The 12289-nt window shown below is 43.8% G+C and overlaps 1 protein-coding gene across 1 annotated transcript in view; it reads right to left on the bottom strand.

The window, feature by feature from the left end:
- Positions 1-1208: 1208 nt before the first annotated feature.
- The window catches only part of LOC145399769 (G-protein coupled receptor 54-like), a 42484-nt gene continuing 31403 nt past the window's right edge, over positions 1209-12289 (bottom strand). The window contains exons 6-9 of the mRNA XM_080272318.1: positions 6298-6455; positions 4394-4480; positions 4283-4363; positions 1209-1275 (exon numbers count right to left, since the gene is read on the bottom strand). Coding sequence (XP_080128444.1) covers positions 1209-1275; positions 4283-4363; positions 4394-4480; positions 6298-6455 — 393 coding nt within the window. The remainder of the gene's footprint in view (positions 1276-4282; positions 4364-4393; positions 4481-6297; positions 6456-12289) is intronic.

The following is a 12289-nucleotide window of genomic DNA, read 5'->3' as shown; positions in this document are numbered from 1 at the left end:
GGCACAGACAATGATGAAACTGGAATGATGAAAGGGAAATGAAATCGGAATGATGAAGGGGAGTGAAACAGGAATGATGTAGGGAAAGTGAAATTGGAATGATGAAAGGAAAGTGAAACTGGTATCATGAAAGGGAAGTGAAATAGGAATGATGATGGGAAAGTGAAATCGAAATAAGAGTAAAATCGTAATGATGAGAGGGGAGTGGAGGTGAGTGGGAGGAATAAAGCTTAGAATAATGCTCAGAATAGGGCCTATCAAGTGCACGTGGGTTGTTTAGGCAGGTAATCAATGTCTTACCACGGCACCATCCTTCCATGGAATAGGAGAGACAACAATCTAATTTACTTCAAGGTCCCTAACTGCAATGCCAGGTGAACAAGGGCATAGGCGATGAGAGAAACCCTGTAGGTGTGAATGAATGAATGAATGAAGGACAGGAGAAATAAATGAATGTATGGTTGAAAGAAGGAAGGAAAGGAGAAATGGATGAATGAATGTATGGTTGAGAAAAGGAAGGAAGAAATGCACGAAGGAAGGGAAAACGAATGAATAAATGAATGAATGAAGGAAGGAAGGAAGGACGAAATGGAGGAAGGAAAGGAAAATAAATGAATAAATGAAAGAAAGAAGAGGAAATGAAGAAAGGAAGGAAGAAATGAAGGAATGAAGGAAGGAAATGAAAAATTAATGAATGATGAATGGGAGGGGGTGAGGCATCGTAGGGAAGCAGGTGAGGAAGTAAAGATGAAAATAACGAAATTTGTCGATAAAAACGGAATCTGAAAATCTATACAAACTATACGAAATATGCAAGACGTACAGGATTAATAAATGGAATATGAAAAGCACAAAGGGAGAATTAAAAAAAATAGTATGAGAACAGACCTATGATATGATGATGATGATGATGATGATGATGATGATAAATGACAGAAAACGACAAAAAGGGTAAAAACGAATAAGAAAAGCATAAAAACATATAAGATAAAAAAAAGATAAAAATGAAATATGACGAAAGAAATATAAATGTGTAAAATGTGTAAATAAAAATAAAGACCATAAAGGGGATAAAAATATAATAAACACGAAAAGAAGGGAAAAAAGGTAATAGCGAAAAGCGTGAACTGCGCACATAAAAGGGATAATAAACTGACTAGACAAAGGAATGTGAGAAGCGTTAACAGCGTCTATAAGGGTGAATGAACTTACTTGTAGGCGTAACTGAGAGGGTAAGAGGTTCGTGTGCTCATTCCCCTGGTGTTCCAAACTCGGCTGAAAGTGGAACAAACAGTGGTGGTCAGTGTTTACATTTTGCGGGGAGGGAGAGAGAGAAAGGGTGCGGTGAGAGGGAGAGATGAGAGATGCAGGAACCTATGATGGAAGGAAAGAGAGAGGAGAGATGTAAGAACGAAGGTGAAAGAGAAGGGGTAAGAGACAAAGGAGACTGGAAGGAAGGAAGACTGAAGAGGCAGAGGAGATTGGAAGGAGGGGAGCCTGAAGGGTAAGAGATTCCAGCGCTGATTCCCCTGTTCCAAACTCTGCCGCAAGTGGGACAAAGTGTGTTGGTTAGGGTTTACAGTTCGTGGGGTGGGAGGCGGTGTGAGAAGTTGGTGAGGCGAAAAGTAGACGGAAGAGGGGAAAACTGGGAGGGAGGGAAAGTGGAGGGGTGAAGGAAGGAAGGAAGAACGAAAGAATGAAAAGATTGAATGAATGAATGAACAATTGAATGAAGGAATAAAGGAAAGAGGGAGGGAAAAATTAATATTAACAGATGGAACAATGGATGCGCATGAGTTTAGGAAGGAAGGACGGAAGGACGGGAGAAAGAAAAATAAATATATAAAGGAATGACGTAAGGATGAGGACGGCAGAATTAATAAGAGAGAGGAGTGGCGTACGGGGACCCAAAGTAACGTCAAGGGCTGTGCAAGGGAATTGAGAGAGAGAGAGAGAGAGAGAGAGAGAGAGAGAGAGAGAGAGAGAGAGAGAGAGAGAGAGAGAGAGAGAGAGAGAGAGAGAGAGAGAGAGAGATGCAAGAAGAAAAGGAAGGGGAGGAGAGATATAGAAAACAAGGACAGGGTTAGGAGAGATTATGGATGAAAGAAAGAAAAAGAGAATGAAGGGAGAGGAGAGAGGAAGGATGGAAGGAAGGAGGGAAGATGATGGAGGAGAGGGGCAAGGGGAGAGGAGGGAAGGAAGGAAGGTTGGAGGTCCTACTGATAACTCCCCAAACTTGGCGGTAAGTGGGACAAACTGTGATGGTTACTTCGTACTTTTGGGGGTATGGTTCACAGGAGATAGACAAACAGATAGATAGAAAAGATGTACGCGTGTAGTAAGAAGCATGAAAGAAAGAGTGTGAGAAAAGGGAACTAGAAAGGAAGATAAAATGGAGAAGAAAAAAGAAAGAGATGAACTGCAAATGGAAGAGAAACCGTGGGACACAAAGGAAGACGGAAAATGGAGAAAAAACGGACACAAAAGAAATATGAAAAAAAGAGTGGAAAGATCCATTTATGGGAGAAAGAGCAGGACCAAAGGAAAAAGTAAAAATATGAAAAAGACAAGGGAGGGGTGTAACTCTGTATCAAAATGAAAGAAAAGGCCAAAGAGGAAGCAGGAAGAAAAGTGAGACGAAAAATAAAAACAAAGGAGTATTTGTGTGTCGTGTTCAATCCCTATGACACACGAACGACCCTGGCGTAACAAGAATAGTCGGAAAAAGACGAAAGAAGTGGGAAAAAGATGAAGAAAATAGAAAAACAAAGAAATGGGACGAAAAGGGTGGGGAGTAAACGAAGACGACGAAGAAATGAGAACAAAGACGATGAAAAATGGGGGAAAGAGACGAAAAGACGAAAAAATGATGGGAAAATGATCACGAAAAGATGAAAAGTGATGACGAAAAGACGGAAAGTGACAAAGAAGGATGGGAAAGGAAAATAACGAAGAAAAATGAGACAATGACATGGATATAAGAAAGACACGAGGAAAAGCTAGGAAAAACGAGAAAAATAAGAAGACAAGGGCATGATAGGACGATGAAAAGATGAAAATGAGAAGATTTATTTGAAAAGACGAAAAAGGATGGTAAAAACGACAAAGAAAGATGGGAAAAGATGAAGAAAGGCGGAAAAAGACGATGAAAGATTGAAAAATTAAGGAAGACAAAAACGACTGCAAACAAAGGAAAGATAAGAAAAAGACGAAGAAAAATGGGAAATGACCATGAAAAGATGGAAAAAAGACGAAGACAGATGGTAAAAAGACGAAGATAGCGAAGAGAAAAAGATATTTTGGAAAAAAAACAAAGATGGAAAAAAAGAAAATGGGAAAACGAAGAGCAGACGGAAAAGAGACGTAGAGAAGATACCAATGCTACGGAAAATATATGGGACAAGGAAAAGGACAAAACTGGATGAAGACGAAATAAAGATATCACAGACAAAAGATGGAAAAAAGACGAAGAAAGATAGTAACACGCCATAAACAGGAAAAAGACAGACAAGACTGGAAAGGCGAAAAAGAGAGGAAAGGGATGAAACAATAGATAAAGGAAACAAAGAAAATATGGGGGAGACGAAGGAAAGGCAGGAAAGACGAAAATGGCAAAACAAGATAGTAAAAGACAGAAAAAAAGGAAAATGATGTCCACATGAAAAGGACGAAAAAAAGAGGAAAGGAAAAAAGAGGCTGGGCGAATTAGTTACGTCCGTCAACGAAACTGGAGGTGGTTATGTATTCACCCCAGTCTCTAGGTTTGTGTTTATTTCAAAAATTATCGGATTTCCATGAAATTTGGTGGATATATGGACAATGGGTCAAAGAAGAGGATATTAAATTTTGAGGTGGATCCGAGTCAGGGAATCATAAATTTTATTTGCGCTGGCGGAGGTATGAAAGCTCTGATTTAGTGTAACAAGGCAGACCAAAACCGTAGAATTAATTGGCTATTGGAGACCATAAAAGTATCGTCTGGTAAGAAAGAGATGACAACAATAAATCATAAACATTACTAGTGTTGGCTGAGGTAAGCGCTCTGTGAGAGTTTTCTCGTTCTAACTGAAATATGCACAATTTATCTGGGGATGAATCTGAAAGGGTAATCCCCTTAAATCGAGGATGTGTCTTGTTGTTCTTGCCAAATGTCATATTTTACTGAGAGAGAGAGAGAGAGAGAGAGAGAGAGAGAGAGAGAGAGAGAGAGAGAGAGAGAGAGAGAGAGAGAGAGAGAGAGAGAATAAAGCAAGCAAGTCATTATCACCATTCCCCGTCTCACCTGCCGTCCGTGTGGTACCGCAAGACAGAGGTTCGTGTGAGGGAGAGAGAGTGCTGTCGTGTGAGAGAGAGCGAGGGCTGTCTGGCTATCCCCAAACTCCCTCTCCGATACGTCTGTCGTGGCCCGCAACACACCACCTGTCGGAAGCTCTCGCGAAAGTTGCGAGACATGAACCCGTACACGATCGGGTTGACGCAGCTGTCGGGGGGAGGGACAAGGAGAGATTTAGTTACTGATTTTGTGTGTGTGTGTGTGTGTGAGAGAGAGAGAGAGAGAGAGAGAGAGAGAGAGAGAGAGAGAGAGAGAGAGAGAGAGAGAGAGAGACATATAAACAAGATGATGACGTAAGTATAGTGCCATTAACGCAAGGCAGGACACACAACTCACTTTACTACACTAACCTAACAAGTCCCTCATTACACTGTCAAGCTCCATGTCTACACCATTTATTAAGAAAGAAACTGTAGGCTCATTAGTAACTCTACCTAATCATCATCATCATCAACAACAACATTATTATTATTCTCTCTCTCCCTCCCCCTCTCTCTCTCTCTCTCTCTCTCTCTCTCTCTCTCTCTCTCTCTCTCTCTCTCTCTCAAATAGTCCTCGAAGAGCCTCCTAAACTTTCTTAAAAATCCCGAGAGACACCCTACATTAAAGACGGTCTCTAACTGAAGGGGGTCAATGATCTGCAGAGTTATATTTTCAGACTTGCAAATTCTCAAGAAATCTTAAAGAGGCTATGAAGAATGGGTGAGAAGTGCATAATTAACCTGGCGCAGATTTCGTGAAATTACTTGAGTCGATGTTGTACATGATAACACGAAGAAAGAGAGAGAGAAAGGAGAGGAAAGGTACGGGAACGGCAGAAAAAATAAAGAGAAGAAAGACGGGAAGAGGAAGAGGAGGGAGGACTCAGATAGAAGGGAGAGGGGAAAAGGAGGAGTAGGGAGGGGAAGCAGGAGGAGGAGGAAGACAGACAGGAAGAGGGAAATGAGGGAGGACTGAGAGAGAAGGGAGAGTTGAAGTGAAAGAGGGAACAAGGGAAGGAAAAAAAATAAGGGAGCTGAAAGGGAAAGAAAAAGGAGGGGGAAAGGAGGGAATGAAACTAGAAAGGCAGGGAAATGAGAAAAGGGAAAGAGGAAGAAAAAAAGGAGGTGTAGGGGAAAGGAAGAAGATGCAGGAAAGAGACAGAAGGGACAGAAGAGGAGGAAGCGGAGAAGAGGGAAGATAAAGAGAAGGTAGTGAAGAGAAGAGATGTAGAGCAAAATATGTAAGATATATATTTTTTTTTCCTATGCAAGCTATGAATAAAACTATTTCAGTCCACTTTCATCATCATTATACAACCATCAAACATCACAACCACAATAAAATCAAAGGTGAAGTGGAAAATAAAGAAAATAACGTGTTTCCTAATATCACAAAATTGCTCCAGAGATTTGCCTAAGATAGGAACTGGCGAAATTTTTTTATATTGGTCATTAGCAAATTAACCTAAAAATTAAATTACAAATTATCCAAGTGTTTCGAGCGACCCCACACACAAGACATTGAACTCTCTTTATCATAACTTAGCCCTAAAATTGCCATCTCTACATCCCAATTACTGAGTTTTACAAAAATGGATTTACACTTGAATGTGGCGCTAGGAACGAAGAAGCGCTAAGGGAAGATGTAGAGACGTATTATCTTAGTGTGCTGTTGAGCTACGTGAATGGAACCACAAAGGGCGAAAATCTAGGGCATGTTCTAATACAAGGGGTTTGACATTCAGCCCGAGGACACATTTTTAACTCTAGTTTGGGAGGTCTTTCCGAAGGCAAATAAAATCCTCTGGTAGAGTAAAATATAAACCACAAGAATACATTAGATTATAGAGGGCGCTGATAATTACGAAATATACACTAGCCTAAGGGTGTACATACCTACCCCGTCCTGCTCTATCACTATGAATCCCAAGTTATGGAGTCTGGGTGTGCTAATGCTTACTCGTCCCTACTCCGCTGACTCACCTGTTGCAGTAGCTCAGCAGGTCAGCAGCAGTGGCGACGTGCTTGAGGGTGAGGGAGTAGGCGGGCAGCACAGCGTAGGCTTTTAGCACGTTCAGAATCAGTATCGGAGACCAGCACAGCACGAACAGCACCACCACCACCACCAGCATTGATACCACCTGGATGACGGGGGAGAGAAAGAGATGGGATTGAGGTGGAAGGGAGATGGGAGAGGGGTGGAAGGGAGATGGGAGGGAGGTGGAAGGGAGATGGGAGAGAGGGTGGAAGGAATATGTGGAATGGGAAGGAAGTAATTGTGTGGATGATGATGGAAGGACAGTATACCTTCACCAGTACCTCTACCACCACTGCTAGCACTGATGCCACCTAGTGTGGAAGAGAGAAAGAGGTGGAAGAGCAGGAGGTAAGAGGGAAGGTGAATAAGGTGGGAATATGTGGAAGGGAAGGTGGAAAGTTGTGTGGAAAGGCTGTACTGGAGGAAAGGGAATTTCGATGGTGCTGAGGATAAGAGACGTGTGTGTGTGTGTGTGTGTGTGTGTGTGTGTGTGTGTGTGTGTGTGTGTGTGTGTGTGTGTGTGTGTGTGTGTGTGTGTGTGTGTGTGTGTGTGTGTGTGTGTGTGTGTGTGTGTGTGTGTGTGTGTGTGTGTGTGTGTGTGTGTGTGTGTGTGTGTGTGTGTGTGTGTGTGTGTGTGTGTGTGTGTGTGTGTGTGTGTGTGTGTGTGTGTGTGTGTGTGTGTGTGTGTGTGTGTGTGTGTGTGTGTGTGTGTGTGTGTGTGTGTGTGTGTGTGTGTGTGTGTGTGTGTGTGTGTGTGTGTGTGTGTGTGTGTGTGTGTGTGTGTGTGTGTGTGTGTGTGTGTGTGTGTGTGTGTGTGTGTGTGTGTGTGTGTGTGTGTGTGTGTGTGTGTGTGTGTGTGTGTGTGTGTGTGTGTGTGTGTGTGTGTGTGTGTGTGTGTGTGTGTGTGTGTGTGTGTGTGTGTGTGTGTGTGTGTGTGTGTGTGTGTGTGTGTGTGTGTGTTACATCTGACTCTGGACATAAAATCCAGGTAACCCTTTTCCTAAGCCTCAGCAGCTCTCCCACCCGCCACACACCACCAACAGCAAACCGATACATGCCAAAGAGATATTTTATCCGGGAATGGTGTGACGGTATCAGAGGGGGAATTTTATGTCTTGTCAATGGGTGTTGTGAAAGAGTTGCAACGCCAGGAGTGAGATGATACGGCGGTGGTGATGTGAATAGTGTCGTACATGTGTGGTGATGTGGGTGTAGTGATGGGGGTGAAATGATAGGCGGTGGATGAACCGGTAGAGAGGCGGCCTGCAGTCCTAATGGGCCCAGGACCGAATCCCGGCTGGGGCAGGGAACAGTTTAAGGATTTGAATTTCCTAAAAGCAGACTCCTGATCTACCAGATGACCCGCCGACATGTCGTAAAAATACCCCCGCTAATGCCAATACACCAGTCCTGTATGAGACAGTCCTAGCATGTATTCAATATGGATGGTGGGTGTTAGCGCCGAAGTGGTGACATGTGGAGGTGTAGAAGGACTACTGGGCCTTGGGATAGGTCACTGCCCCAAAGAAATAGACCCTGAAGCCTTTGCCCAGAGTCGGAGACGTAAAAAAAAAAATGTGGATGTGGATAGAAAATTATGCTGGAGATATCGTAGTGTGGACAATGACGCGGGACAGACAAAACAATAAGCAATTATCACCCCAGTTGGCGATCATCTTACATGAAGGGAGATGGGGGTGATGGTGAGTGCGGATGGGGAAGGTGTGGGTGTGGGTGTGTGAGGGGGGCGGTGTGGGTGTGGGTGTGTGAGAGGGAAGGTGGGTGTGTGAGAGGGAAGGTGTGAGTGTGGGTGTGAAGGTGTGGGTAAGGTAGGTGGACGGGGGAGACAAAAAATAGTGTAAGTGTGGGTGTCGGTAAGTAGGTAGGGATGTGAAGGTGTGGCTGAAGGTGGGGAGGAAAGCAAGGTGTGGGTGTGTGTGAAAGTGAGGGTGTGGAAGTGTAACGGTGTGGTTGGGGTAAGTGGGGGGGGATAACATGGTGTGGGTGTATGTACAGGGTGCGGTAAATAAGAAGGGGATAGGAAGTAAAGGGCTTTGTAATGAGTGTGGGTGTGAAGGGGAGGCGGGAGGGAAGGGTAGCTGTCCTGGGCTGAATGTCTGGTGATAGGAACAGCGTGACGTTGGAGTTAGTATGAGTGTAGAATGAAACTGCAGGTGTGGAAGTGTGTTTGAGTGAAAGTAGATGCAGTTGTGTAATGATGTGAATTGTTAGCGTGACCCCAGGCTCATCTGAACGTGAACAAATGAAGGTGAACAAAAATCATAGCAATTTCACTTATTAATCAACAAAACATTAGTAGACTGTAGCACCAGTCGAGCAGGGCAGTACTCCCGAGGTGGATGGAAAGCTGATGACAGGGAGTGCTGGAGCTCCCGTTTCATCAGCCCTCAGGACTAGTTCCTGACCATCCCCCTTTGCCGAACTTTTTCAGTGTCTCAGTTACACAGAGAGTAGGCCAGCATGCTCTCCAGTACAAATTTCTCTAACTATCTTCACCAAACTACATGCACAGTACACACTACACTTCCTTTTCAAAAATCAACAAAAATGGCGTCTATTAATCAAGCCTCGGAGTCCCCAGGGGGGGGGACCATAAATGCCCCCGCCATCTGCCCCTCTCTCGGTGACGACTCGAGGTGCCTGGAACCACTGTCTGACTCTCTTCTTCTTCATTTCTGCAACATTCGCGGCCTTTCATCTAACTTTCGCTCTGTTGAGCACCACCTCTCCTCCTCTAAACCTCACCTTCTTTTTCTGACGGAGACTCAGCTGTCTGAGGCAATTGACAGCAAACCCTTTTCTCTATCCTCCTACTTTCTCTATACTCATTTCAAAGCCAAAGGTGGCTGTTGTGTATACATACGCAACGACTTATCTTGCTCTCGTGTTCCTGAACTTGATTCTTCTGAATTCTCCACACTCTGGCTTCGGCTTTCCTGTCATTCTCTGACTAAATATATCTGTGCTGTTTACTTATCCCCTAATTCTATTGACTATCAAAAATTCTTCGACTATCTTACTTCTACGATGGAACACATTCTGTCCATTTCTCCTTTCTCTGAAATCTCCATTCTTGGAGATTTCAATGTTCACCACCACCTTTGGCTCTCCTCTCCTTTCACGGATCCACCTGGTGAACAAGCCTACATCTTTTCTATCCTTAATGACCTAGAGCAGCTTGTACAGCACCCTACCCGTATCCCTGACCGCCTTGGAGAGAGCTCCAACATACTTGACCTCTTCCTCACAACTAATCCTTCTGCTTACTCTGTTAATCTTTTCTCTCCGTTGGGCTCCTCCGATCACAACCTTATTACCTTAACCTGTCCTATCACTCCGGTACGGCCTGTGGACCCTCCAGGGAAACGTCGTCTGTGGCATTTTGGAGCCGCGAACTGGGAGGCCCTCAGGCAGTACTTCTTTGATTTTCCCTGGAATGATTATTGCTTCCATGGCCGGGAGCCATCTGAGTGTGCCTCGCGCATTACAGAGGTTATTCTCTCGGGCATGGAAGCATACATTCCTTTCTCATATCCTTTGACTAACGCAAGAAAGCCTTGGTTTAATCACGCTTGTTCTAATGCTGTCCGCAACAAGGAGAGGGCCTACAAAAGGTACCGGAGCCAACCCCCCCCTGAATCACATCATCTTTACGTTTCTGCCCGGAATCGTGCTAAGTCTGTTCTTCGCTCTACTAAAAATAATTTCATCCATACTAAATGCTCTCAACTCTCCAACTCGAATTCTTCCCGCTCCTTCTGGCACCTTGCCAAAAATCTTTCTAACAACTTTACCTCATCATCCTTCCCTCCTCTTTTCTACTCTGATGGTTCTGTAGCTATTTCTTCTACTGATAAAGCAGATCTCTTCGCACAGACTTTCTCCTCCAATTCCACCTTAGACGATTCCGGTGCTGTTCCTCCATCACTTCTCCCCTCTGACTTCCTCATGGCTGACATTAAAATTTCTTCAGTTGATGTATTTTCTGCCATCACTGGCCTCAGTACTAACAAGGCATATGGGCCTGATGGGTCCCTCCTGTTGTTCTCAAGAACTGTGCTTCTGTGCTTACACCCTGCCTAGGCAAACTCTTTCGCCTTTGTCTGTCAACTTGTACCTTTCCTTCTTGCTGGAAGTTTGCTCTCATTCAGCCAGTCCCAAGAAGGGTGACCACTCCCAACCCTCCAACTATCGTCCAATTGCTTTAACGTCCTGTATTTCAAAAGTTTTCGAGTCAATTCTTAATAGAAAAATTTTAAGGCATCTTTCCTATCACAACCTTCTTTCCGATCGTCAGTATGGGTTCCGTCAGGGACGCTCCACTGGCGATCTTCTCACCTACCTTTCAGACTCCTGGTCATCCTCCTTTCGGGACTTTGGCGAAAGCTTTGCCATTGCACTTGACATCTCAAAGGCTTTCGATCGAGTCTGGCATAAATCTTTAATTTCCAAAATGCCCTCCTACGGTTTCTATCCTTCTATCTGTGCCTTCATCGCTAGCTTCCTTTCTGGTCGTTCTATAGCCGCTGTTGTAGACGGCCATCGTTCTTCTCCTAGATCTATCAACAGTGGTGTTCCTCAGGGTTCTGTTCTATCACCAACTCTCTTCCTTTTATTCATCAATGATCTTCTAAGCTGTACATCTAACCCTATCCACTCATACGCTGATGACTCCACCCTTCACCTTTCCATTCGGTTCCCGCAACGCCCATCTCAACAGTTACTTCAAGAAACAAGGGATGAGGCTATGGCACACCTAATGTCTGACTTGGCTCGTATCGCTGACTGGGGTAAAAATAATATGGTTGTCTTTAATGCATCTAAGACTCAGTTCTTACACCTATCTACCCGACAAAATCTTCCACAGGTATACCCATTAATGTTTAATAATATTCAGCTTAATCCTGCATCATCCTTGAACATGCTTGGGGTTTCATTTACTCAGGACTTATCTTGGAAAGATCATATTACATCTCTTGTAAAATCTGTTTCCAAGAGATTGGGTGTGCTAAGCCGACTCCGCTCTTTCTTTACCCCTGCACAATTGTTGACTCTATACAGAGGTTTTATCCGCCCCTGTGTGGAGTACAACTCTCATGTGTGGGGAGGCTCCCCACATACAGCTCTTCTCAATAGGGTGGAGTCAAAGGCTTTTCGTCTCATTAACTCTCCTCCTCTTACTGACTCCCTTCAACCTCTGTCTCTTCGCCGCACTGTTGCATCTTTATCTCTTTATCTCTTTTCTATCGCTACTTTAATGGTCACTGCTCCTCTGAACTGTCTGCTTGCATTCCTCCACCTCTACGACGGGCGCGTAGCACCCGTCTGGCAGCAAACTCTCATCCCTTTTCTGTCCAACTCTCTAATGCAAGAGTTAACTGTTACTCCCAGTCTTTCATTTATGCAACAGGTCAGCTCTGGAACTGTCTCCCTCTGTCTGTATTTCCTGCTTCCTATGATCTCCAGTCTTTCAAACGCAGTGTGTCCAGGCATCTCAAAATGATCGGACCTTGAATTTGGCTCTCTATTGTATTTTGTTTTTCTCTTGGAGGGAACTGTTACTGCGGGCAATGGCCTTTTGTTCCTTCTTCCTCGCATAAAAAAAAAAAAAAAATTAGAAAACTATGCACGATACAGTGGTATGCAATTCATCATATGCTAAAATTAACTGCCCAATGCAATAATACAAGCACTGAAAGTATATAAGAAAACTGTTAATTAACTGGGAAACATAAAAACAATGAAAATAGATCACCGGTGTCAAAACATATTCAGGTAAGTGCTGATATGGAAAAAAAAATATGTATACTGTATATATACCAGTGAGAATAAAGGTTGAATAATGACGATAATGATGACGATAATGATGATGTTAATGATGACAATATATCGGCACACAATCCCCTCAAGCTACCC

This window comes from Coenobita brevimanus, chromosome 50 (genome assembly GCF_032717465.1).
Source record: "Coenobita brevimanus isolate Jiangsu-jjx chromosome 50, ASM3271746v2, whole genome shotgun sequence".
NCBI classification, from domain to species: domain Eukaryota; kingdom Metazoa; phylum Arthropoda; class Malacostraca; order Decapoda; family Coenobitidae; genus Coenobita; species Coenobita brevimanus.
Note: the sequence above shows the minus strand (reverse complement) of the source record. Positions and strands in the feature narration are given on the sequence as shown.